Source organism: Pagrus major, chromosome 21 (genome assembly GCF_040436345.1).
Source record: "Pagrus major chromosome 21, Pma_NU_1.0".
NCBI classification, from domain to species: domain Eukaryota; kingdom Metazoa; phylum Chordata; class Actinopteri; order Spariformes; family Sparidae; genus Pagrus; species Pagrus major.
In genome coordinates this window covers 28,162,828-28,189,918 of record NC_133235.1, presented here as the reverse complement: position 1 = coordinate 28,189,918, position 27,091 = coordinate 28,162,828, and the positions used below count along the sequence as shown (strand labels likewise).

Sequence of the window (27,091 nt, the reverse complement as noted above, 5' to 3'; positions counted from 1 at the left end):
AAGTATTTGCTCCTAGAATACAAAATCTTCTTGTAGCGACTCAAGCATGAGACTTTTTTAATGGTTATATTTAGGCTTAAAGAAAAAGCATCATTCACTTATACACTGGACTTTCTATCTGAAGACCAGGACCGAGGAATCAAGAGTGACTAGCTTTTAAAATTATGCTATGAAAATGAGTTAACAATGCTCCTCACAACACATTATGTAAGTTAAGTCACTTATATCACTTCCATTACTGAAGTTATGAGACTGAACGTAGTTAGTTTAACCCAAAGTATGATCTTTTCCTGCACCTAACCAAGTAGTTTTGGTGCCTTAATCTAACCAAACTGCAACCGTTTAACCTTCAAACCTCATAATATACATATATGATGATTCTCTGAAGCTTTATTTTGAAAGCCTAACTGGATGTCATGACCCTGCATCTGCAAAACTGATGCTAGAGGTGACCGTAGTTTGAAGTTTTGGACCACTGATCGAAGTCGGAGCAAGAACGTGTGTCGTGCACAACACACAGGTCGAAAATTCAAACAACTGAACACATTTCTGTAGCCTGTGAACATAATCCAAGCATCAGTTATGATGTCATCACACTGTGATTAGGAAAACAAATTAGTATTGAACTAATTTCTGTAAGACATGGTTGCACGAGCCTATAGTAAGTTTTGCTCGTTAGCTCGTCAGTTTGTTAATAAGCAACCTGCCAGTTTTCTCCAACCGTTTTCATGACTTTGTGCCAAGCAGCACTTCATGTTCCTGTGATACTCATGTACCTGTAACCACGGAGCCAAGCATCACCATGAAGACGTTTTTTAAGCAGATCTCTTCAGCATTTCAGCTACAACATTCGACCCCTCCGTTTCCTCGTGTCTGAGTTCAATCCCACACCACCTGCTATCCCCGTAATGCCATGAGAAGCAGTTTCGCTTGTGTCCCATTGAACATGAATCACGTTCGGTGGGTCTGAACAGTGTTTGGAGTGAAGCTCCTCGCAAGTATAGAAGCGCAAACCTGTGCACATGTGGGTGTGCTATGAACACAAGTGAGGCAGGAAACTGACTAAGAGTATTATTCGTGGAGAGACAGCATGAGCTGTAGTGAGTACTCAAGAGTGTGTGTGTACGTGTGTGTGTGCGTGTGTGTGTGTGTGTGTGTGTGTGTGAGTGAGTAAGTCAGTGAGAGGGAGATGATGTAGATTTTTTGGTGAACACGGGGGAGGTGAGAAACGGGGAGGGATGGACTGGTGTGTGTGTGTGTGTGTGTGTGATGGCAGGTGGCGTCGTAGTGTGGTTTTTCTGCTCACACACTTGGATACAACACGCACACACACATGTGCCATCTGTAGCCTCCCAGCAGAGCTCAGAACGACTGGTCAGATTGCGTTTATCAGCACTAAAACACAAAAACCACTCATGTATTACAAAATCTGAACATTGTAGCCTGCGGCTTTCCCTGTGTGTGCGTGTCTGTGTGTGTTTGTGTGTCTGGACTTGTGTTACTCACATTGTCGGAACACAAATCGGCTCACATGGTCACATTGAGGGACTTACCTCCCAACCGGAGACAAAAAAACTGATCCCGACAAGGTAAACCATCCAAATTTAGGGTTTAGACTTTTGTTTTTGTTATGTTTGGAGTTAGCAATTAGTGGTTATGTTAGAAGTGACTGTTTGCCTCAAGGGAGCTCATCTAAGTTAAGGTTATGCCCTCATATGGTAAGTAAAGGTTTTGTTGGTATGTGTGTGTGTGTGTGTGTCGGGCTCTACTTTTTTCATGGAGGATAAATCTTAAGCACAGCACGTCACCGAGCGAGGCCATTGTTTTGAATAAATGTGGCTAAGCTTTCAATCACTTTTGACCCAAAACATGCTGCTTTTTTTATCCCTGTACGCTTCGAAAGTCTCAGTGTGACCGTAATGTCTGCACGAAAGAGTCACGAGCAAGACTACAATAAGATAATGTGCACATCGGGTAAGACAGACTATATTGTGTCAGCTCATAACTTTACATGAACGGTTAAGCTGCTTTTTGGGGTGTTAAGAGCTGAAAACATTAACTTAGCATATTAATCATGGCGGTAAATTCCCAGATGAAGTTGCACTCTGGCGTGCACATGTACTCAGTGTGAGGGCGGTCACATCGACAGGGCATCGGCTCGGAGTTGAAATCGCTCGGCTTTAAAATGCACAACAAATGTTGAGTCATCGTGCATAGTTTGTAACATTAGAGGAGCACTCACTAGAATTAATGAGTCGAGTTCAGTCGTGACTCATTCTAAGCATAAGGCCACATTATATAATCCTAAACAAGCATTGTAGTCAGCTACTTTTTTTAAAAAGTGCAGTAATTTACAGCAAACCAAACTGCACGATGTCTGAGAGGAAAACGAGGAGAGACATTAAAACACACTATGGCAAGTAGAGGTGTATTGTAAGTCACAATCTTATCATGTGCTGTGAAATCCAGCGTATAAGACGTAATGTTCTGAATATGTTACATTCTGATTTTACAGTTATGTAATGAACATTAACAGTTTCCTGCACGTGTTGTTGGCGGTTCGTAAAGCCAGAGGATAGTGGACGGTACACATCAGGTCCTGGGTCCAAATGTTGTTTCACACCAGAACCAGCAGCAGCCAGTTTCAACTGCAGGTGCTGTGAAGTGCACGAACAACATTAGTAGCTTCACTTGTATTCTCCCTCGGGGAGCTTTACTGAGGTACAGCTTCTTCCTGTGTGAAGTCAGTTCGTATCATTCACAGGAAACAGGAAGTAACAGAAGAAGTCACCCTATAACTGCTGTTGGTTATGTTTCCTGCCTTTTTCAACCTTTTTTTAAAATTTATTTAGTGCAGCATCCTCTCTTCAAGACAAGACAAAGTGACTTCACGATGACAAAATTCTAAGACAGCCTCCAGGACAGCAGACAATGTTTGAGATCGATGGTGAACTTCAGATTCAGATTCAGATTCACGTTACGTAGGAGGATCCACACTAGTCTGACTCCCTCGACTGGATCGGCACACTCTCTGGATATTACAGGCACAATCGCTCTCTCTGTCTGAGTGCAACAAGTCCACACTCCTTTTCCTGAAGTTGTTGAAAGGCTTTCTGGGTAATGAAGGGAAATACTACATGAAGCAGAATGAGGCCTGTTGGGGAAACACGGGGGCATGCCAACAAGTTTGGTTTGGGTGTATCAGAAGTGGAATGTTTCCTTTAAAGCCACATGGTTTTATAGAGAGGTGCAAGTCTTTGGAAGAATCTCTTCATGTCTGGAGAGGAAGGTGGAGAGCAGACAGTGTTTGCACAGACAGACACATCCAGATGAAGGGAGAGAGAGAGAGGTGGACGGAATAAATGACCGACAGAGGGAGAGAGGTGTGACGCCGCCGCTCTGCAGAAACACTGAGTCACCACCCAGCTTCAGCTGTTTGTTTTTTTTTTGCGTTGCAGGAGGTGAATGTAACAACAGCTCAAAAACCTCACCCCCATAAATGCTTCCCGTGAAACCTTCCAGATGTGTGTTAAGAAGTTAGCCGCGGGGGCAAACGCAACACAACACAACACCGCAGCATGTTAATGAGCTGTAGTGTGCGAGCGGAGCGGTCGAGGGGTGTCTGCTTATAGCTCAGTAGCTTGGGAAGAAGGCGGGAAGGAATGCAGGGCTGTGTGAAAATCCTCCGTCTCCATCTGCATCTCGTTTATTTAAAAAGGTTATCTGCCACATCCTCATTAGTTTTAAATTTGGCAAACACTGTCGTCGCTCAGCGGTCGCTGCATGTGGTCAGGTTGTATCACTCATCTTAGCGGGTCAGTTGTTAAACTGCGTGGGCGATAATGAGACGTCTTAATAATTAGTATAATAATGAGTTTTTATAGGCTTTTCTCTCTGTTATAATTGGGTTTATTTTTTGCAGCCATTGTAGAAATTGATTCACTTCTAATAATGTTAAATAAAGATTTTTTTCTGCTGTTTTAAGGGTTAAATCAAGGGTTTAGTGTTGGTGTCAGGAATGTGGGAAAACCGGAGCTACAGAGTGTGAATAATGTGAACACTATCATCAAAACAATCTCAACTCAAGGTCCACTTACTCGCTTGTTTGAGGAGCACTTAGCTAAAAGTCAAGTTGTTATTTTTTTGCATTAGTTCTGGATTAAATTGGTTATTGTGCTTTCTATAAAAATGGTCCAACAAAGGCCTGAGTTTCTGTATTATAATGCTCTATCACCATTGAATTAATGTTGATATAGACCTTATATTCTATGTATTTGCATCTTCAACAAAAGAATCAGAGAGTTAGGATGAATATTACAAGAGTGTTGTCTGCAGAGATTTCTGTCAGCCTGAGACGCAAAACTCAGGGCAAAAATGTTGTTCCAGAGGGTTTTTGCTTGTAAAATCACCAAATTTGATTGATTTTTATGTGATTTATAGATATTATATAGTTTATATAGTATAGAGTTACCCCTCTTCTTCAACATGCAGCCCAAACCCAGAATAAATGTCAGCTGTGTACGTGTTGCAGACCATGAATATGTTGAAACTTAACATTTCCTTGTTTCTTCATGACTTTGTGTTTCTTTAGGTTAAATGTATATAACCCACTTGGTAAGAGTTAGGAAAACATCGTCTTTTGGCTGTATCACCACAAAAAACAGCTGGAAAACATCCCAACTCCTCGTCAAAATATCTAGTGGTTTCACACTTACAAATGTGGCAGCCGTCTTGCCACCACGGTCGCCTTTACCTCCTGAAATAAAAGTCATCTCATGTACATGCAATGTGAACGTAATATGACAGCTATTACAGCAGAAACGTAAAATGTAAACATTTTACTCCGACGACTGAGCTGTCACAGTGCAGCCGTCATGTTTTCCGTCTCTGACCTGCCCTTGCACCTCCTGCTACTGTTTGCTTATTTAACCTGACAGTTAGTCCACTTGCACCTCCTGCTTTGTACGTCACTTAAGTGTAAGAGTCCCACTTAATGGCACAAATTTGTTAATTTAAACATCTGCTGCTGGCCTCGCAGATGGAGCGGCGATTGTTTTGCCCTTGAGCAAGGCATTTGCCACGGACAGCTGCATTTAGAGGGCGCGAGTAGCCGGTGTGGTTAATGAGTGTTGTGGTGGGGGATGGAGAGGGAGGCTGCAGGGCTGCAGACTGAGAGACTCTCCTTAACTAGAGTGTGAAGAGACAGAGCCACTTCATTAAACGGCCTGTCTCAGTAAACACCGACTGCCTGCAGGAGTGGCTGGACTCACTGACTGACTGACTCACTGACTGACTGACTGACTGAGTGTGTGAGTGAGTGAGGGCAGCCATCTGCATCCAGGCTGACACACGGTCATACACTTTCCCTCCATCTCGCTGTCTCCCTATGGCTCTTACTTTATGACTCTCTGTAAGACCTGGCAGGGAGAGAGGGGGAGCGAGGTGGAAGTTTGATGCCATGCATAAAAAAACGCCATCACCTAAACATCACCGTCGGCGCTGAGAACTTTACAAGTGAGCTCTTAAGTCCATTTCTCAGCGGGCGTGTAAAGCTTTCTGCGAACACATGGAGAATAAGACTGAAGACATAAAGACGCAGAGAGAGAGAAGAAGGAACAGATTTTTGTTCACCTCCGGCTCAAATTCCTCGATGTTAACACGGAAAATATTGTTTATGCCTTCAGCTGTCAGCGCTGATGATACATAATGTGTGTGCACAGGCATGCCTGAGAATTTCTGTATGTTTGTCAGAGAAGAAATTTCACAAACAATGTTGTTTATTAATCATTTACAGGTTGATACGAGTTAAGAAAATGACTGGCAGTCTGGTAGTTTACACCAGGATAGTCAAAAGACTGACTTTAAAATGCTTGTACAGCTTTATAAGTCTGGGCTCTGCTGCTGCTGCTGGTGGTGTTGAATTTTGAATTTGTATTGATTGTTTATACAGTTTTAATGGTTGTGTGTTTGCCACCTCTCCTCTATGCTTGTGTGAGATACGGCTGTATTGATCAGGTCTCTCTCTCTAAGGGAAACACCTTTTTGCTCGTTTCTTGTGAAAGTTAAAATCTTTTCAAACCTTTTGCTTGTTTAAGGATGTCTCAAAGTCCAAGAGACCATGTAACAGTGTCCAAAAGTCATAATATGTGAAATGTTTGTCAGCAAGCTTCATTTTAAAGTGTCTAACTGGACGTTGCTTATTTAAAATTGCCCCCCAGTTCGAAGCTTAAGGCCACTCACTAATGGTTTGGGAGAGACAACATGGTGATGTACATTAGCTCTGTCTGTGCCTGCTCTCCATGTGCCCATTGTTCTACACACTGCAGATAGACCAGACCCTTTAAATCAAGATGTCTGTCAGAGATTTGAAGGAGAAAAACAAATTTCACACATCGACCTCATGAAGAGACCCTTTGAAAAACCACCACCTCACAGGCCTTCTGTCTGCAGGCTAACGTCGTTAGCCGTGAGGAAAATCAGCGGTCAACTGCTGAATTCCTTCGGTCTGAGATAAGCCGACTGTCTGAGCTTCAAGTCAAACCTGCTCATGAAGTTTTCTCACCGCGTGGGAACGCTATACGTCTGGTACAGCTGGAATAAAAAATGTGAAAGCTTGCATGGTTATTTATCTAGGTAGGTCAGAAGGCCTGTTGCTGAATGTGTATTTCTGCAGGGAGGGGCTCTCATTAGACACACATTCTTACCTGAGAGCTTCCAGTGCAGATCAGCAAGCTGCCATGCTGAAGGAATATTTTGATATTCTAGCCAGCTTCCTCGGAAAAAACTCCCTGTTCTCTTGTCGGAGAGGTCAGAGGTCAGGCCTCGACTTGAACACTGAGGCCCCAGAAAGCTGGTATGGATTATCTGTCTCGCTCAAGGACACCACAGCTCATGTGGGCACTCAGGTCGTGCTACTCTGTTGTGCTACTTTTACCCTGTTCGGCTTCAGGTCCCTCAAAGTTGTTTCCACGGCTGGCTGCAAGAGGAAGTAGGGTTGTTATATCATATAAGAAGTTCTGTATCATGTGCTTTTTATTTGTATAGCACTTCTCAAAACAGTCACACGGTGCGTTCAGACAGTGTGCTGATAATAAAAGACAAATGTCCAAACAAGAAGATTGTCAGATGTGAAATTAAATCTTGAAATGTGGACTTCAAGCGTGGAGCTCTCGACACCATGTGCCGTACATGTTGATGTTCCATGTAAGCTGCTCCACGGTCTTAACGTCTGAGGTATCGCAGACTACATCGAATTGATTTCCACCGGGTTTTCCCCATCCTGACAGTCGTAGGAGAAATCTGAGGCCGGGTCAGGTCTGATGGTCAGCGCAGATGATCTGTCGAGAATCTCTATGGTCTAATTTTAACCGTGTCAAACATTTCTGACATGTGCGACCTGGTTTGCAAAGTCCTGAACAAGTTCAGCAGTCTGTGGGGAAAAACAGTCGAGCGATAAGTAGAGCTTACAGAGAAGTGGGTCTGATTTTTTGATTAGTTTTCTATCAGAGAGGTCCAGACAGCAGGGCTATTGCAATTATTATTACAGGAAAGGAGTCTGTAAGGGTTGACTGGGACATATTTACTTATCAAGAGTCTGTGATGTTCACCCAATGGAAATATTTTGTGTTTCTTCAGTGGATAAAACATTATTAAAGTGTATAAATATCCCTGCAGCCTGCCATGTCAGCTGCTATTTGAGAGTAATTTTCTACATTTCCCAGAATCACTTTCAGGCGGCTGCAATGCATTTTGGTTTGTGAGGCTGCTGTCACAGCAAAAAATCAGTCTCTGTGTTTCTTCTTCGACAGTGACTTTAACTTTATATGATTGTTGAACATAAAGATAAACAGCTGGGCGACTGATGTTTACTTTTTTTTTTGATTTACCTTAAAACACTTTTTTTTTTTTTTTTATCAAATTCTGATGCAGCTGCTTGAAATAACAGGATGTAAACTTCCGGCCAACCTGGTCAAGAATACGCTTCTTTATGTTGTAACTTTACGTTTGTTTGGATTGAATTTTTGATGTCTCTCTTGTCACAATGCTTATGCTCTGCTCAGGTTTAGGCACAAAAACCACTTGGTTAGGGTTAGGAAAACATCATGGTTTGATCACCACGATCATGGATGGAGATGGTCCGACTTCCCGGTTTTTAGTTGCCTGGAAAAAAAAGTCTGCAGGTCTCCTTAAATGTGCCCAGCTGTCCTTAAAAAACATCCACTGGGGTGACTGGAACTGCCTTTTTGCAGCCTTGTTTGCTTGTACTATCACCATCGACCCCTCCACCTCCTGATGTGAAAGGTGGCTAACAGGCACGTAATGTGAACGTGATATACCACGTTTGGTACCAGTGTCAACCTCGGACGTGTCTGTGGTTTGCAGAAACGTCGACTGCAAACATTATATCCAGGCGACTGGGTTTGTTGACCCGCTCAGCTCAAAGACATCTGCAACCTGTGCACGAGTCAGCATTTCTAGGCTATAAAAGGGTCACGAGCCGAATAGGTTGGGAGTCTTTTATGACAGTCATGACATGACGGTCCATCAGGCTTTATCCTCCTGTGTTAGCTAAGGCCCGGTCATGTTTGGACCCTGTATTTAATCGGCCATTTTTAGCCATGAACTCACCTTGAATCTCGGCATGCTTTCTCACGCATGTATGATGTGAATCCTCCACAGACTCTGTGATTCAATCAGCTTTAGTGCAGCACAGGGAGAGGAGGAGGGGGGACACACGCATACATACATACTGCACAAAAGCACTTCGATTAATGGGAATACTTTACAGAGCATACACACAGTACATACCGCAGACGCCTCATACAAACAGCCTGCACCTCCACAGTACACACACATACACACACACTTGAGTTGTTGTGAAGCGGACAGTGGGTGGACAGAGGGGTGTGGGCTGGTAAAGAATGAGGTGCTGCGGCGGCGGTGGGAGGTCCAGCGCAGACAGCGGAGACTGATGGAGTCTCTCAGTGCGCTCAGTGGGATCCTCAGAGCCTCCCAGTGCTTCACGCTGCCCGGCGTTCATATTTTCTGTCGCTGCCTCGCTCGCTGCCTGTCCCCCTTTCTCTCACACAGCAGCTCCTGTCTGATGCTTCGTCCCAACTCTCTGCACTTTCCCGAAGCTGCTGTGATTTTTCTTTTTCCCTGCACATATTTGAGACAGAGCTGATGTTTTCTTATCAGCATGAAAAGCAAAAAAAACATGCACTCGAGCTAATTATTCACTTCGGATGTAGAGCAGTGGATATACAGAGTAGTCAGGTATCTTTCGCTGAATGTGCAGATATTCCATGTACCTTACATCACAGTTATCTGTGACTGTGATTATACTGCAGTCTGCACTAGTGCTGCAACAATTGATCAATTAGCTGTCAAATATTAAACTAATTTCCAACTATTTTGACGATCTATTTATCAGTTTGAGTCATTTTTTAACCAAAAACGGTCACAATTCTCTGATTCCAGCTTCTTAAATGTTAATATTTTCTGTGTTTTTTACTTCTCTATGACAGTAAACTGAATATGTTTTGGTTTTTGGACAGAACAAGACATTTGAAGACGTTATTTCGGGCTGTGGGAAACACTGATCGACATTTTCCACCATTTAATAGACCACATGATCAATTAATCAAGAAAATAATACACCGATCGAGCTACGATGATAACAGTTGGTTGGTTGCAGCCCTAGTAGCCTGTTGAGATGATACAACTTTAGATATTCAACTTTTTCCCGATGAAAAGGAAGGGATTGCCGTTCCCCAGCGTACACTAAATAATTCATTATACAGCTGCTGTATCTGTGAATGAAGTGCTGAAATTTTGCTGCTGCTGCAACGTGGAAATCTCCCGTCGTTCACTCGAGACAGCTGTTATGATTTAGGGTCCGGCAGCAGCGTCAACTCTAGAGACAAAACACTGCAAACAAAGCAGATCAGCTGACCAGATCGGTATTTGAGGAAAACGCCTCAATTCACTCGAAATCAGGAAGCACTCATGCTTGAAAATGAAACACATATGACTTCCTTTTTTTGTGGTTTCACAGGCTTTTTTAGCCTCAATAGCAGTTTGTATCAAAGACTGTGTTGCACCCACAAGGAATCAAATTAAATCATGGTTTAACTTGCACCAAACTTTAAAACTTAAGCTTCAAATTAAGAAAGATTGAGGCTGTATTTCTTTAGAGTTAAGGGACTTAAGTAATGAGAAACAACAGCTGCTAAAATACACTAATTTCTATTCTCTGGTGTGTGTAAAGCTCCAAATTGTTTGATCTTTACACTTCCCATAATGCAACTTGATTGTATCTTCAGTTTGAAACGCCAGCTTTTTGTTAAACGTCTGCGGTAAATCGACTGTCTCATGTACAATCAGTGGACTGCCTCTTTAAAATCGCATTCCCACTAATCACAGAGTAACTAATTAACTTTCTGATAGCCTCAAAGAGTTTTTGGACAGATAGATCGGGCTCAGACACAACGGTTCCTCGTGCATATGTTCAGCAGCTGTGTGCATTCAAGCAAAGACCCGTAGAGGGAACAAACAACCACAGCGCCCGATAATCCACTGGGACAAGTTAATGTAAAAATCAATTATGAGCTGTCTGTGGCATCTTACAACAGCGTGAACCTAAATCTGTATCTCTTCTCTCCACCTTCAGGTACGACTACGTGGAGGTTTACAACGGCGGCGACGAGCTGTCACCCATGCTGGGAAAGTTCTGCGGGAAGATCGCACCGTCTCCGATCATCTCCAGCGGCAGCCAGCTCCTCATCAAGTTCGTCTCCGACTACGAGACGCACGGGGCCGGATTCTCCGTTCGCTACGAGGTCTTCAAGACAGGTGTGTGCCGGACTGTGCTTTCATGATATAACCATTGTTGTGGCTGCTTGTATTGGACGGCAGCATCAGCTAAAAGAGCCTAAACTAGAACAGAAGCGGAGCTGCTGCTGTTTTCTACACGCTCCGCTGAATGTGATGAATCGCCTCCTGGAAAACAGCCAATTTAAATTCAATTGAAGTTCAGCCAGGTTTCTACGGGTTTGTTCTATCGTGAATCACCTTCCTACACATGATGAAAAATAATGTGTAATAAATACTTTTTTTTTTGCTATTTTACATGTTGCAGGAGGCTGGCAGGCTGGTCAGTGTCAGGAGGGAATGATAGTAACAAATCAAACACACTGAAAAAACTTTAAAGATGGTCTAACGAGGAAAGAAACATAAGGCGATCATACAGGTCGTAAACTAACTAAGCTTATATGGAGGTGAAAGCAAAGGCAGACATGTTTCCAGATCTGAATGATGGAGCAGCTGTGGCTCAGAAGTTAGAGCAGGTCGTCCGCTTTATCAGAAGGTCGGTGGTGAGATCAGCATTGCAAGTCCATTAGCCTACTATAAAATGATTGTCATAGCTGTGGGAATGTGTTCAGGACGAGGTGATAACCACCACCAGATGATGTTATGTGAGTGAAGTCATGGTAAGAAATGTAAAAAGTCATCACACAGACTAAATATGGACAGTTCATGGCCGGGTCCTGCCCTCAGCCTCAGCACCCCTAAAATTGTCACAAAGAAGGTGTCTCAGATAATCAGGCTGAATCTTTGGCTGATTTCCAACCTGTTTGATCGTCTGACTGCCTGTTTCTTTCACTGCTGGACATCGTTGAAGTCATTTTCTCATGTTTCTAGATCTCAGTGTTATCATAACCAGTAGAAATGAGAACCAAATCTCAGACGATAAGTCTGCAAACGATAAACTCTGAAAAGTCTTCATGCTACGTACACTTTGCACACGAGAGCAGCATCTGTTTTGTCAGATGCTCGATGAAGCTCACTGACCTGCATCCTAAAATAACCTCTCAGGGAATAGAATTGAAATTGTTTCCACACTCTCGTCCAAGGTTATCCAAACAGCCCGAGCTGAACCTCTGGTACACTGACCTCTAAGCTGCGAGTTATATAAACTCAAAGACCCAGAATTCCATGGGAGGGACAGCGAGTCCCAGCTGGGGCAGGATGCTAGCAGGGCAGACCTACATAAACACTGCTCGTAGAGGAAGGAACCTTGCTCCCGTGTCCTACATTTGTATTTGCTCTTCCCTCCTGGGGTCCGCTTGAGCGGCTGCCAAACGGCAAAGTCTCCTGTGACCACTTCAGTTTCCACCGATGGGGACCGGAGATAAATCAGATTAAAAAAAAAAGGGGACGTGCGTGAGATTCCTCTTCTTCTTTTTTTTTTGGTTTGTTTGCACCCTTGAGAGCAATAACCATTCACAGAATCACAGGAATCCATAAATAACTATCCCCAGGTGGACTTAACGTTGAAAAGTGCTGTATTATATTATGAAAAATGGATAGGCAAGTGCTTTTTTTGGCACTTAAATGAGAAGTAAGGCAGTAATAGAAGAGAGAGAAGGGGTTAGGAGGCCCAATTCACACTGGAGCTCAGCTCTGCCGTCTGTTCTCTCTAAACTACAAAGCGCGGCCCTACTTCTGATACTTCAAATCTGCTGGTATCGACTTTAATTTCAGGGTGCAAATGGAGCCGTGACTGATGAATGACAGGATGTTATTAGAAAGTCAGTGTAATAAATCTTCCAAAGTGGGTCAGCGGACTATCAGCGCAGAAGAACATTTTTCCTGGTGGGATTTCGTAAAGAAATAATTTCCCGCATAGATGTGTGATGATTCATATTTGAGCTTTGATCGCTAATATAATGATCACACTGGGATTTATAGCACAGTCTGGGTCAGCATGCCGGAAAACTTTTTATCATTTATTTTTGATGTCGACACCTATAATGGAAAGTTTTTGGGGGTTTTAATAGAACAAGGATAATCCATCAATCTTCAATTTTAAAGTCCAGGGTGTCGGATTTAGCTGCATCTATCATCTCACCCTCAAAAAGCTCCTCTCCAGAGCCAGTGTTGAGTTTGCTTGTGGCAGCTGTTGCTCAGAAGGTCGAGTAGGTCGTCCAATAATCGGAAGGTCGGTGGTTCGATTCTGGCGGTACCCCGGCTGCACGTTGAAGTATCCTCGAGCAAGATACTGAACCCCAAATTGCTCCTGATGAGCGTGGCAGCCTCTGCCATCAGTGTGTGAATGGGTGAGTGTGACAAGTGTTGCAGATCGCCTTGAGCGGTCAGTAGACTGGAAAAGTTCTGTAGAAAAGAAAGTCCAAGTCCATTTGTCCGTTCTGGGCTTCCGTAGGAACATGGCCGTGCAACATGGCAGACTCCCGCCGCCCTGTAGGCTCGTTCTAACGTAACAAAAACACAATGATACATCAATCTGCTGATGAGGATCACATGATAAGATCAGATACTGCACTGACATTGTGTTTCGACCACCTGAAACCTGAGATATTCAATTTAGATGATTCAAATGTGCTCTAAGTCGATCACAGCTGAGACTTTCTTGTCTCAGTGCAGCTGGTGGATGAATGAAAGGAGCCGGTTTGATTCATTGATGTTGTCAGGTCTGCTGGTGTGAACCTGCAGGGTGTGAACGAGGCGTACATGTCACGTCTGTGTGTCTCTGCACGCTGCTGCTGTCCCTGCTTGTGTTTGTCAGAGCAACAGTTTTCCTGTTGTTGTTGAGCGCGTCTGGCTGCTGTCTCCTCACTGCCGGCTTCTGTTCAGCTGCAGGACGATTGCTTCAGACCAGGCTGTGTACGTGTGTGTGTGTGTGTCCGTGTGTGAGTTTGTGTGTTTATTATCGACCATTTCTTATCATCTGTGTACGTGTCATTCTCATGTTTTCTGTTTGTCTTCTGTTGCTACGTGCCTGTATCTGTGTGTCTTTGCAGTTCAGTGTGTGTATCTGTTTTTCTCTGTGTGTGTGTGTGTGTGTGTGTGTGTGTGTGTGTGTGTGTGTGTGCAGCAGACAGGTGCACGGGACCCCAGGCTCATTTAGCTAATGGGCTGTTTGTCCTTGGAGGCAACAGGGGTGACCTGCAGATGAGATGGATGCTCTGGCATAGAAGAGGGGCTCGGAAACTAGGACAGCATGTGTGTGGGGGAGCATGTGTGTAAGTGTGTGTGTGTGTGCGTGTGTGTGTTGGCCTCAATATGTGTCCTCCACCCTCTAACAAGTTAAAAACAGCACTTGTACTCACTCAGGTAATCCCCCTGCCATGTTGCCGACTTCCTCCTCGCTGCATTTAAAAGCCATTACAGTCAGAGCAGCATATTGAAGCTGGCTGCTAAATGGAGCTGCTGCTCTGGTTACAGACAGACTGTACACTGTGGTGAGACCGCCCTCTTTGTCCCCGCGGTACCAGAATCTCTCTGTTTTGGTTCTTTGATCTCAGAACATTTTTATGCATCTAACAGTGGATCAAATAACGAGCCTTAAGGACAGAGAGCGACACAATCTGACAAAAAACGACTCAACTTTAGATATCTGATGTGTCATTTCCACAGTAAAACACTTATATATATTATTTTATTATTATATAATTAATTGCAACATGATTTTCTTGATCGTATCTTGCAGCCCTTTTCAAGACGTTTGTCTGCTACTGTCTGTTTCTATGTTCGGTCAGTCAGGACTATCACCAGGTGTTGTTGTCTGGAAGATATATTTCCTAATAGTAATCTCAGTCCGCCAAATTGCAAGTTCACCAAGTTTACACAGTAACAAGGGCTTCTCTCGCTGCACTTAGCCCCGGGGCTGAAAGCATTATCAGAACCTTCTTAGCTCCAGGGAGAAGTGTGGTGTTCACACCGGCACAATCTTGGCACATACCGAAGTGGGTTAACCTCGATTTAAGCTTAGCTGGCCCTGCTCCTGGAGCCCGGTTAGCTCTGAGCTTGCAGGGGTTTTCCCCTGGAAATCGACTTAACACGAGGCTGAAAGGTGCCATTGTGAAACAAGGTGAAAGTAAACAATGAAGTTACCTGTCTCTAGGATGTAAACATGATTTAACAGTTGAAAATGTAGAAATGTAATGTGAATCGTAATGAGGGCTAAGTTATCCGCGGGTCAACTCTTCACCCCGGGCTAACAGTATCGTAGGCAGAGTGAAAAGCTCTACAGTTTCCAGCAGGAACACAACGACTTCGGTTGTTTGTTGAAATGCTAAAAATGACCTGTTGTTTACAGTAATGACAAGCAGAGTCATAGCAACCACTGATGACCCTGATATCATGTCCTATTTATTTCTGGCAGTGAGGGGAATTAAAAATAACACATTTTTTACGACTTATTCTGATTTCAAAGTCAATATCACCCAAAATATGTTCAAATAAAATAAAATTCAACATGTGGAGATTCTAATACATGTGGGAAAAAAGCCAATCACTGGTGAAAATGCAATTGAGTAGGCAGATGAAGCTTACAGACTATCTAAAGAGTCCTGCTTGATTTGACGTGTCTCTACACACCTTTCTGTATCTTCATGCCTCTGTATCTGTAGCTTCATCCCTCTTTCTTTACCTCTCTTCCCTTTTGTCCGCCTGTTGCTTCCCCTCTCTCTGTCATTACGATGAGAAAAATCCACAAAAACACCACAGAAAGGCCGTAACCGTCGTTCAGATGACAAGCTCAGTTAGGCCTTAAACATAGAGCTCTCCAGAAGTGGGTAAATCTCAGCCTAATGAGCGTCGGGGCTGTAAAGCTCCGGCACATCCTCCCTCTCATAACCACAACCATAACTCCACCCTCCGCTGACCACAGAGAACGTATCATTTATAAATGATAGCCGAGCGAGCCCTCGTCAGCGTCCTGGAACTATATTTGCCCCGATTCTCTCCTTTTTATTGCAGGTTTTCAAACCAGAAACACATGTCTCAGCGGTTTAGTGGACGGCGGTTGATTGAAGGGTCGTTGATAACACAGATGAAAGGGAGGAGGAAAAAGATGGATGGACTGAGAGTGAGCCAATGAGAGATGAACCCAATGTACCGTGTTGTTTGAGGAGGCTGCAGGCTGGTGTCGGTGACATGACACAATAACAGATCTGCTTGAACACACAGTACAGTGTATGCAACCTCTTTGAACGAAGCCTCTTAGATATGCAAACGAGCTGCCACATATGACACCAGGGGCTTGTTTTTTAGGTCCTTTTGAAGGGAAATGTTGTCTTTGTGAGACTTTTAAATGTTGAAAATATGAAAGAAAGAAAGATGAATGGACAGAGAATGAGCTCATGAGAGATGAGAGCAACGTACCGTGATGTTTGAGGAAAGTACACGTCGGTCTCAGTGACACAACACAGTAAAAGATCTGCTTAAACAGCAGAGGTGGCAAAGGTACGCACATTCTTCAGTCCAGTACAAGTACAGATACTTGTAAAAACTTCTTTACTCAAGTAAAAGTAAGAAAGTAGTTGAGTCTCATTCCCAGGACGTCAAATAGCCACATTTTGTTGGTAAAGCGTCCCGAGCAGCAACAAAGTGATATACATAATATATAACATAAGGGTTATTTGAGGGTTTTTTGTGTTACTGAGAAGTTTAAACATAGAGAATATTTTCTCTCCACCAACAAAGTGACGTTTTTTTTCGGGGTCTGCAACCTTTTAGCGATAAAATCAGATTTGGTGGCCAGTTCAGCCACAGGCCAAGGAACAAATGTTTCATTGTGTGTGTGTGGACTCAGGATTTCACCACTTCTTTGACCTGTTTTGTTTCCTTACTCCTAATTTATGCACTTTGTTTGGCTGAAGCGAGGCCTGGTTGAAGTTATGTGGCTTCTAAACGCTTTCTGGGTTTACGACAACGTTTGTTTTATCTTTTGTTGATGCAGCGGTTTGGAGGAAATCGGACATTTATTCCACTTCTTCGATGTTTACTTGCTTGTCTTCGGATCAAACGGTGCTTTGTTGCTCTCGTCCACAACGCTCTGAAAAGAATTAGCTGGCGACGGGTTCAAAAGCTACGGTGGCCCGTGAGGTCCAGCTCTTGTAGACTATATAAGAGCCTTTAAGTACATTTTTGCCCAGAAATCACATAATTTCGTAATTTTTGACCTTGATAGACCTCCAGCAGCACAGATTTCTCATTAAGCATAAATGTACTCAACCCATCTGTACATCTGACACACACACACACACACACACACACACACACACACAGACAGTAGAGAGTGTGCCAGCTGAGCAGGATCAAAGCCTGCACGACGGTCGCACAGCAGCTGCCGCGTTCGCCGCCGTTCTGTTTGTACTTTTTATCAGGAGACGTTCGTGTCACCTGTTGTTACTGCTTAGTGGGTTTTCTCCAGAGGAGCATGTGATGCTTATGAGGAATTATGAGGTTTTTGTGCTACTGTCTGTTTTGTGTTGTATAGAACAAAAGGATCACACATCTTTGGTCTTTCTTCCAACTGGCAGCGTCATCTGCAACTGCATCTCTAGTGAAATGAAGCATTGACGAGAGCCATCTCGCCTCTTAATGAGTCCCTCAGGGCCCTGACACACCAGGCCAGCCAATGTCTTGGCATAGGCGTAGTTTTTTTCGGATCTTTGGCACTAGTTGGCCCTTAATGGTGATTTTTTTTAGCTGACTGAGATTGTTGAATCGGCGTTGGAGCCCGTCAGTAAAACAAATCACTCTTTGCTGTTCGGCTAAGTGAATCAGTGCACGAGAAGATGAACAATGAAATCTTAAAATCAATTCTAACTCGAACCAGTAGCCAGTGAAGCGAGGCTAAAACCAGAGTGATGTGATCAAATTTCCTTGTACCAGTAATAAAATCTGGCTGCTGCATTTCGTACCAGCTGCAGGCGATGTAATGAACTTTGACTTATATTATAGTAGAGGGCGTCGCAGAAGTCTAACCGGGAATAGACCAGGACATTAATGACTTTAATGAGATTCTGATTTGATCGAAAGGGTCTTATTTTAGAAATATTTCTCAAACGCAGGAAGCAAGACTCGAACAACCCTCTTTACTGGAGCGTCGAAGCAGATTCAGACCGAACACCAAGGAGCAAAGACACTATATCACTTCTCAGGAAAAACTCAGAGCCAAGAGAAGAAGCTGTGTGAGAATATACATCCTTTAAAATCAAAGTCTACTTCCTACATAGAAGATTTTCCAGGGAATCTACAATGCCCCTCTTTTCTCATAATCCGGCACCACGACATCACACTCCTGCAACAAAGAGTGTTGAGATGAATATAAAAGAGGGAGAGATGTAAACACAACACAGCTGACGGTTTTATCACTCGAAGGTGTTACGTGCTAAAAGCATGAATGAGAGTGTGAGAGATGAAACATCATTGTCGGGGGGGTGTCGGATAACAGCAGACGATGCTTGTGTGCGAGCGAGCGAGCAGAACTCGTGCAACCTTTTTTATGTGGGTTTGTGGTTGCAGATGAAAGATTATTAGCGCTGTACGTAACAAATATATATCAAAGAGCATCTTTAAGGTACCTCAGAGGAAACATAAGTCCTGAGATGAACGGAGAAACGCTCGGTGAATCCACAAAGCGCTGATATTTGACTTTACGCTGAATACAAATTAGGAGGTCACGGTCCAGTGGTTATGTAGGGTAGCATGTGTGTGCGTTTGGATGTGCCTAATGAGCTAATAGGGTTGTGTTTGTCTACGAGCTGTTTGTGTGCGTTGTTGTTGTTGTTTGTCGACCATGATCAGTCTGCAAACAGCCTCTCAGTGTCTGGAAACAGCCACCACAGCAGTCACAACACAGACACAGACGGCTCCGGCGATGGGAGGGGGGTACCCGGTTCTGTCTGATTGGATGGAGATGACATGAGTTTTGTCAATAAAACAAAAGGTTATGTTTGGATCTGGTTCTTAAAGAATGCATTGGGATAATTTTATTTGTTTCAAAGCATATCTGATCCCTCTGCCTGGACGCAGCGACGTGTTGTCATGTGATTCTGGAAAAGCTAAATGTCCCCTCGCTCTCCGGGAATTTCTTTTCCCCTGAATCCCCCCCATTGTTTAGGAGGAAAATTGAGTTTTAACAATCACAAAGACTCAGTTTAATAACGTCTTCATTCCAGTGAAGCCATAGTTATAAAAGTGTGGCAGGCTGAAAGGTCAGGAAACTGAAGGCAGTTCAGTTTATGTGTGGATTTCAAAAATGAAGAGGCGCACGTGTGTCTTTAAAGGTGCATTGTGTAGTTTTGTGGAAGAAATTTTAATCAGGAGAGAAATATCTTCATTTTTACATCATTTTTATGCCTAAACCAGCTGAATAAACAAACTCTTTGTTTTCATGATTAAATAAACTGAATAAACAAACTGACCTTAAAGGAAGTTGCTTATATGTGGCGGACCCTGCCACCTTTCTAGCTTCAAACAGTGTTGAATTTTGAATCTCATTTTGTAACAAGCAAAGAGTGCAAAACAAACTGAAAGTTACACTGTGAACCTAATGTCCGATCCCTGACCCCGGAGAGTTCACACCTCGGTCCGGGCGAGAATCCGTCACTCTGTCCAAACACGTCTTGACACTTTAAAAACTCATCAGCACCATCTCTCTCTCTCTCTCTGTCTCCCCTCGCAGGTCCAGAATGTTCCAGGAACTTTACGGCTCCCAGAGGCGTCATCAAGACGCCGGGCTTCCCCGAGAAGTACCCCAACAACCTGGACTGCACCTTCATGATCTTTGCCCCCAAGATGTCCGAGATCGTGGTGGAGTTCGACAGCTTCGACATGGAGCCCGACACCACGCCGCCGCCGGGCGCCCTCTGCCGATACGACTGGCTGGAGATCTGGGACGGCTTCCCAGCAGGTGAGCTGAGGGGTTTGGCTAAAACATGAGTTCAGGTTGACTTGTGCAGGAAATATTTGTAGTGAAGTGAGCATATGTATTTTTTAATGAACTTTCAAGACCTTCTCAAAGTTTGAGACCCTGACGAAGGAACAAATTTATATATCTGAGGTAAAACGATACAAAACCAGGTCAAAACACATTATGAAACGTGCAAAGACGTATATTTACCGGCTAAATTTACATTTCTGAATCATCTTTTGGTCTCCCAAGTCCTTTTTTCCGGCTTGAGCCCTCTCCTCAAAAATAAGCTATGAAGATGGTTGCACTACCAATACAGAGCGAGGCATGTCAGACAGAAAAAAAACCTGAAGGTGAAAGATCTGAAGGAGAAACAATAGCACCGCCTCTCCACAGGTGGAGGGGTGAGAACTGGGGGGAAAAACGGGATGTGGATAGAAATGCTGAAGCACAAAGCAGCAGAGAGAAGAGAAGGATGAGACGTGCTGGGGACAGCGTCTCCCCTGCAGATGTTGACAGAAAACAGACAGAGACATGTGGAGGTGAAGGGGAGGAGGAGGCACGAGAACAAAGGATGGATGGCTTCCCTGCAGGTGGGACCGGCTCGGATTGAGCGATGGAGGCGAAGGAGAAAGCCGAGGCGAAAAATAGATAGATGATAAAGGCGAGATGTGGGATGTAGGAGGGGAATATAGGGAGAGCGGGGAGGGAGGCGTGTTTCCACTTGTTCTGTTGTTTTGTAGACAACTTTTTGTGCACACATCAGCAACAACAGGATCAGTCCTCAAACAGGGTGTATTAAGACATTTGATCATATCAATTAAGAGTCTGGCGTCTAGTTATTGTTTATATAGTCATAGTTTCTCCTTTACAAAAGGGCTAATACGCTTTCTCTGTCGCAGGAATTTAGCTGACAACGGCTGCAAATTAGGAGACCAGTGTTTAGCAAGACGTCAGGACGTTTTGCAGCCGTCTTTCTGGTAGCTAAACCGGTTATTTTAAGCCAAAACATGATCTTTTTCTGACTCTAACCAGGTGATTTTTATGCCTAAACCGAACTAGACCATAAGCACAGTGTTGTCACAGCATAAAATGGAAAATTGAAATGTAAAAAACCCTAAAATTTCAACATATCCCAGTTTTGCAGGAACTTACAGTGTCATAAAAACAGTACATTTTATATCATGTTAGGATTAGGCACTAAAAACACTTGGTAAGCATCAGGCAAAGATCACGTTTTGGCTTAAAACACTTGGTTTTGTCGTCCTGGCGTCTCATTAATAATTTTCGGTTTTGTTGCCCCAAACACAGCAGCAAAAAGTCCTGATGTCTCCTTTAAAATATCTAGTATTGTTGCCCTGAAGACAGCTGTTAAAAGACCTGACAGGTCTCTAAAGTTACCCAGTTGAGGTGGAGTACCACCGTCCCCTCCTCCAAATATAGGCAAATATAATGTGTTTTACAGGTGTCTGAAAACACAAGGATGACTGATTTTCAGAATAAATGTAGCTTGACTTGACAAGAAAATGAAACCTGTGTCATCAAACATGCAGATTTTCTCAAAAATCTGCCAAACAAAAAACCTTTAAAGTCACTAAAACAACTTCCAACTTCTCCCAGAGAAGAAATCCTCCACGAAACAACAAGGTGATTACATATTTTTTGGGAATTACGCTTATTAGCTTCCTTGCTAAGAGGAAGATGAAAAGATCAATACTACTACTACCAGTGAGCTTCACCCAACAAAAAAGACCAGCCAGCACCTTTCAAGCTCACAAGGAAGGAGAATAAACACACTTTCCCTAAATGTCAGATATCCCTTCAACACACAACAGCCTACAGGAGATAACAGTCATGAAGCTCTGTTGTGTTAATGTCAGGCTTTTTACTTGAAGCTCATCCTCCTGTGCACACATGGAGGAGGCTGGATGTACCGGCAGAGCCTCCGTCACAGCTTGCTCATTGTTCCCTCACCAGCCACATTTTGAAAATGAGCGACGGAGACGCATCCTGCTCTACCCCCTCTGTTCACACTCCGTCCCCTTCGTTTTGGACGGCGTTCCTCAGCTCCCATTGTTGTCTAATTAGCCGTACAGTGTGCAGATAATGGTGAGAGCTACATACCTTGGACAGGCCTGAGTAAGGCTGCCAGGATGCCCACAATACTCGCCGCTGTTGCCCAAAAGCTTCGCCTGGTTACTGCCAGGGAGGAGACTGGCATGGGAACACGAGGGACACAAAGACTGGCACAGGTATACAGACAGTGACATACACTTTAAAGCCGTGCCAGCATACATAACATGCCAGGGCTGTTCCTGTCAAATGATCTGTGTGTGTGTGTGTGTCTGTGTGTGTGCGGTCAGGTGTGTGTATGTGTGTGATGCCGTACTACACTGTATCCCCGTGTTTGCTGAGCGAACACGTGTGTCGGTGCAGATAACAAAAGCACGTCTGCAGCAGGGTGAAGACCAGGATGTAGTTTTTTCATCCCATCAAACGCACTCGCAGCGTGAACAACCAAACATTTCCCATCATGCACTGTTGTTTTCTCTCTCTCTCTCTCTCTGAGCTGTAAATCTGTTCATCAAAGGGAGAGGGGTTGTTTTGTTTTTTTCTCTCCTGGTGGGAATAAATCAGACGAACAAACATGTAGAGCTCGTTATGTTTGGAGTCGCTCTTCAGAGAAGAATCAAATCAAATGTGGCTTTTATTGTCGTTAGAAAATGTATCTGAAAGTGGAAAATGATGCGTTTTAAACTGGCTAAATGGAGAGTTTTGACTCCTTAAGAACATCATCTTTCTTTCTTTTTAACACTTTATACTGAAGGACACATATGACTGTAACAATGCTTATTAGCTGCATATTAGCTCATTAATATCTTCTTCTGCATGACCAAATGCTACAACTCGGAGGGCATTGACTGAGTTTTCTCTCAATAACCTCCTGATTAATGATGATTGATAATAAGTAAAGAAGTTGTTGTACATGAATTATGCTCTTGCTCTAATTCACTAGTAGTTCGACACATAATGAAAATTCAGTCATACTCTCCTCATCCCTGTGCTGATGAAAAGTCAGGTGAAGTTTCTGGAGCTCTCTCCTAAACCACTGAAGTAGACGGGGACTTGTTTTAAAATGTAAAAAATAACTGTAATGAAACATAAAGCGGCTTCATATGGAAGTCTCCAAGAGTTTTTGGTTGAACTCTTCCTTTAATATGTGTTACCTAATATAACATTAATATTATGAGTTTCATTTCAGCCACGTTTCATTCCTCAAAGCTCAGACTGAGTTATCTTACAGTTGTTACGGTGCTGTGAACGTTATGAGACGAGGTTTAAAGCTGCAGAAACAAGAAAGCTATTAAGCTTTATCTTCCTTTTGTTTACACACTGATTGTTTATAATGTTGCGACACCGGGATTGAATCTCCTTCTGCTCGTTTTTTATATAGATACGACCGATCCCTAAATGAATGTAAATGCAGCCATATTGCCTGAAGGGGTTTTTTCGAATTTTATAGCCGACCGCATCGACAGCAAAACCATTTCACACCACCGCCGATAAGGCTGAAATAACCTCGGATCGTAATCCGTCACAGATTATCGACCGCGCTTTAAACTGTAACTGATAAACATAATCTCAGCAGATTACCAAAGATCAGCATTCCAACACGACGGCCTCGTGTTATTTTGCCTCCGAGCTGAAGGAAAAAGTCTCAACGTTTATGACTTCACTCTCAAACCGATGTTCGCTCCTCTCGAGTCCCCCCCCCCCGCCCCGAGAGGCTGCTAGATACTGTATCTCTACGAAACAGGAGGCACCACAAGCCTGGCATTGTTTCTCGCAGATAAGGACAGGATGAAATGGCCAGCAAAAAACTGTGGGCAGGCAGCAACGTCAGCGCTCGCGGTGTTGAGACATGAGACAGTCTGTCGCTGTGTGTGCTGCATGTAAGGAAATCGTGTCGTTGTAGGGAGATGTGAGCCTCGATTTCAGCCTCTCATGTTTTATTACCGAGTCGAGCATCTCGAAGATAAATCTCTAAAAGCCCAGACGCTCGGTGGACAATGCGTGTCACACTTTTGAAGATGTTTTCAGAATCCTCAAAGACTTTTCTCTGTCCGTCTCAGTCTCAGTCTCAGTCAAAGCTCGGCGTCCAGATTTAAAACCATTATTATTATTATTATTATTAGCTTCATTCATCCGTCACGCAGATCTGACTTTTCTAGGTCAGAGCGACAGGAAATGACGTAAAGTGTTGCTGATGGTGCGGCTGCTTGATTATTTTTGGTTCATTAATTCCTAATTTCCAAATAATTTCCAAGAATTTTTCAGAGAAAAATTTGGAACATCTAATTCGATTGATACACTTCATTTTTATCACTTCCTTTTACAAGCGTAAGTCATTACAAGCGGGTCCATTGTGCACTGAGAACTGGAAAATGTGCCCCAGAGGCAAGAAATAGAGATATAAGAGATATATTAAGATATGTACACTCAGCGGCTACTTTAAAACACCGCTTTGTCTGAAAAGCTACTTTTTTATGTCTGTTGTGTTCAGTTCTTGTTGACCCGGTCATGAAGGAACGCCTGCCGACCTTAAGACCTCAAACAAAGGGAGGTTTTCATAACCAAAGCGAGGATCTTGTGTATATATATATGTCAAAATGCAAGTCACACACACATCATATCACCAGAATGTGATTAACAGAGCAACACTGGAAGGTATAAAGGATCTCATGGTGTTACTCTGCACCTCCATCCTGACGGTAACAACTCGTATTCTCCGTAGAGAGTGTTTGTGATACATCACTGAGGACTCCCCGTCCTCTCTGTACCTGTCTCTGGAAAGATAAAAGCCTCTCTAACAAATGAACGATAACACGGAGACAGTATTTGTCTGTTGAAGCTAACGCACAAAATACAACCGTTGTAACGCTTTCCTATAGAAGGCACCTGCATTTATATCCCCTGACAGTTTTTCACTTGATATCAGGACTTATTTACCACTTGGCTCGGCTTTGTACTCGCTGGTTTGGTGCCTCGTCTCGCTCTGATCTCACGACTACGTGTCTCACAGTGCCAGAAAACAGGTTGTGATAACTCAAAAGGGGAAAATAAAAAGTGTGACCGGGGGAGGGTAATGAAAAACAGAGGTCTCCTGGGAAAATTAGGAGGGTTGGCAAGTACGCATAGAGACGTTGATTCAATCATACTGTATGTCTTAGCACTGAGGTCACAGTTAGTTGTAGTACTGGACCGCAAACTACCTTTTGGGTTTTTTCCCAAAGCCTGCCGGGGATTAATCTCTCTCTTAGCTCTGCGACTGGAACGTAATGATGATATGTGAAACCAGGAGCGACTGTCTGAAGGTCTGCACGTCTTGCTCCTGCTCTCAGAGTCTGAGTTTTATGACTCGTGGACGACAGAACGTGAAGTCACTCTTCTCATTTGATAAAATACATTTGAATAACCGTATTTCCTGCCAATAAAAGCTCCTCTGTGAGGCTTGAAAATGTGTTTCTTCACGCCTCATCCGCACTCCTCCACGGTGACAATCCCAGAACCAAATCCTCCCATTTATACAAGATATAATAATACAACATCGGTGTAATAATGATGTCAGTGGGGTCTTAATCTGTATTTAACAACCTGGGCTCAAAGTTGTGAACATGAGGCAACAGGATGACAAAACATACCTGTCTCACACGATGCCCTGCAGCTCTCGGATGTACCGTGATGTGACTTTATATAGATAGTGTTGGGATAATAAGTGTCAGTGCGATGTGCTGTGAAAATGAGTGTTTCTGCCGCCTGACACTTCACCTTTATTCCCGTCTCGAAGGTGCCACATCACTCACGAGAGGTGAGGAAAAATCGGAGCCGAAGCTGAAGTGAATTTAACTTTTTGGGGGATGTTTTTTAAATCAAAATCAGATTTTTAGATTTGAGAATATCTCAGAAAGGCTCGAGCTTCTTGTGTGTTTCTTGCCGAAACATTTCCCGGGACGGCGAGGGCAGAAGAGGACAGAGTGAATTATAAAAGCGCTCTGCAGTTGACTAGCGATGAAGCTGACGTTCTCCCTTTTTTTTCTTCACCTCCTCTGCCCCATCCCTCGCTCCCTTTGTCTCTTCGCTACTTCTCTATGCTTCCTTTCATCCTCTCTCATTTCCTCCCTCTCTCCCCCCCCTCCTCCCTTCCAGTGGGACCCCACATTGGACGCTACTGTGGCCAGACGTCCCCGGGCCGTGTTATCTCCTACACCGGCATCCTGTCCATGACCATCACCACCGACAACGCCATCGCCAAAGAGGGATTCTCCGCCAACTACACCATCCGCGAGAGGAGCCTCCCCCCGGGCCACGAGGATGAGGGTGAGCAGCTGGGGGAGTGATGAGAGGGGGGGAGGAGGGTGGTGGTGTGGAGGGGAGACGTGTCATCTGGTGTTAGCAGGAAGCAGAGTTCATTTTCTGGATGTTTTTGTGTCTCAGTATGAAGAAAACAAGTCTAGATTTAAACGTTTACTGTTGATAACCCCTCAGAGTGAACATGAGGCGTTGAAGATGTGTCTTTCAGCTGTAGGAGTGTGATCTCTGACCTTCGACCTCCATCTAGGAGGAGCAGAAGTTTCTCCTTTAGGGATAAATAGCAGTAAAGACAAAAATGCGACTGTTTCTGATTTAAGTCGGAGAAAAAACAACCGAGATATGTTGAAACTGAACTTTTCTGTAGGTTTGAGTTTCAGTTTTATGTTGTGTAACGTCGTGTGAACGGTCTGGTTGAGTTTAGGCACAAAACTCACCTGGTCAGGGTGAAGAAAAGATCATGTTGCGGCTTAAACTACCGTTTGTTGGTTGTCAGCAGGATTACACAAAAACTACTGAACGGATTTTCCCCAAAACTTTGGATGAAGGATGTGTCTTTGCCCAGAATATACCACGTTAACCTTTGGTACATCTTTGTTTATTTCTCAGGGAGTAAAATAAAAGATCTTGATGGGGAATAAATCTAGTGCTGGATCTAGTGGATCTGAATATGTTTTATTTGACATTGGATTAGGCTTGATTGAATTAAAGGGGACTGACGGGCCTAACGGAGGTATACGCTCTACGGAGAAGTTTCGTCTGACAGATCATGCCACGGTTGACATCTTGCAAATCTGGTCTCGTCAAAACAACCATCCAGAACTCACATCAGTGCTTCATAACGACTGAAACAAGTCGTCGATTCCAGAAAAGCCGTTCAATTTAAATGGATCAGAAGAAATTAGAGAGATTGAGAGAGTATGTCTTCCACTTTCCTGAATTGTCAGTCATCTCAGATTTATCTTAAAGCTCTCCTTGGGGGGTCCTGATCCTCCA

The 27,091-nt window shown here is 43.7% G+C and overlaps 1 protein-coding gene across 1 annotated transcript in view; it reads left to right on the top strand.

The window, feature by feature from the left end:
• The window catches only part of LOC141016596 (neuropilin-1a-like), an 84,023-nt gene that overhangs the window by 16,679 nt on the left and 40,253 nt on the right, over positions 1 to 27,091 (top strand). The window contains exons 3-5 of the mRNA XM_073491061.1: positions 10,673 to 10,854; positions 19,499 to 19,726; positions 25,934 to 26,104. Coding sequence (XP_073347162.1) covers positions 10,673 to 10,854; positions 19,499 to 19,726; positions 25,934 to 26,104 — 581 coding nt within the window. The remainder of the gene's footprint in view (positions 1 to 10,672; positions 10,855 to 19,498; positions 19,727 to 25,933; positions 26,105 to 27,091) is intronic.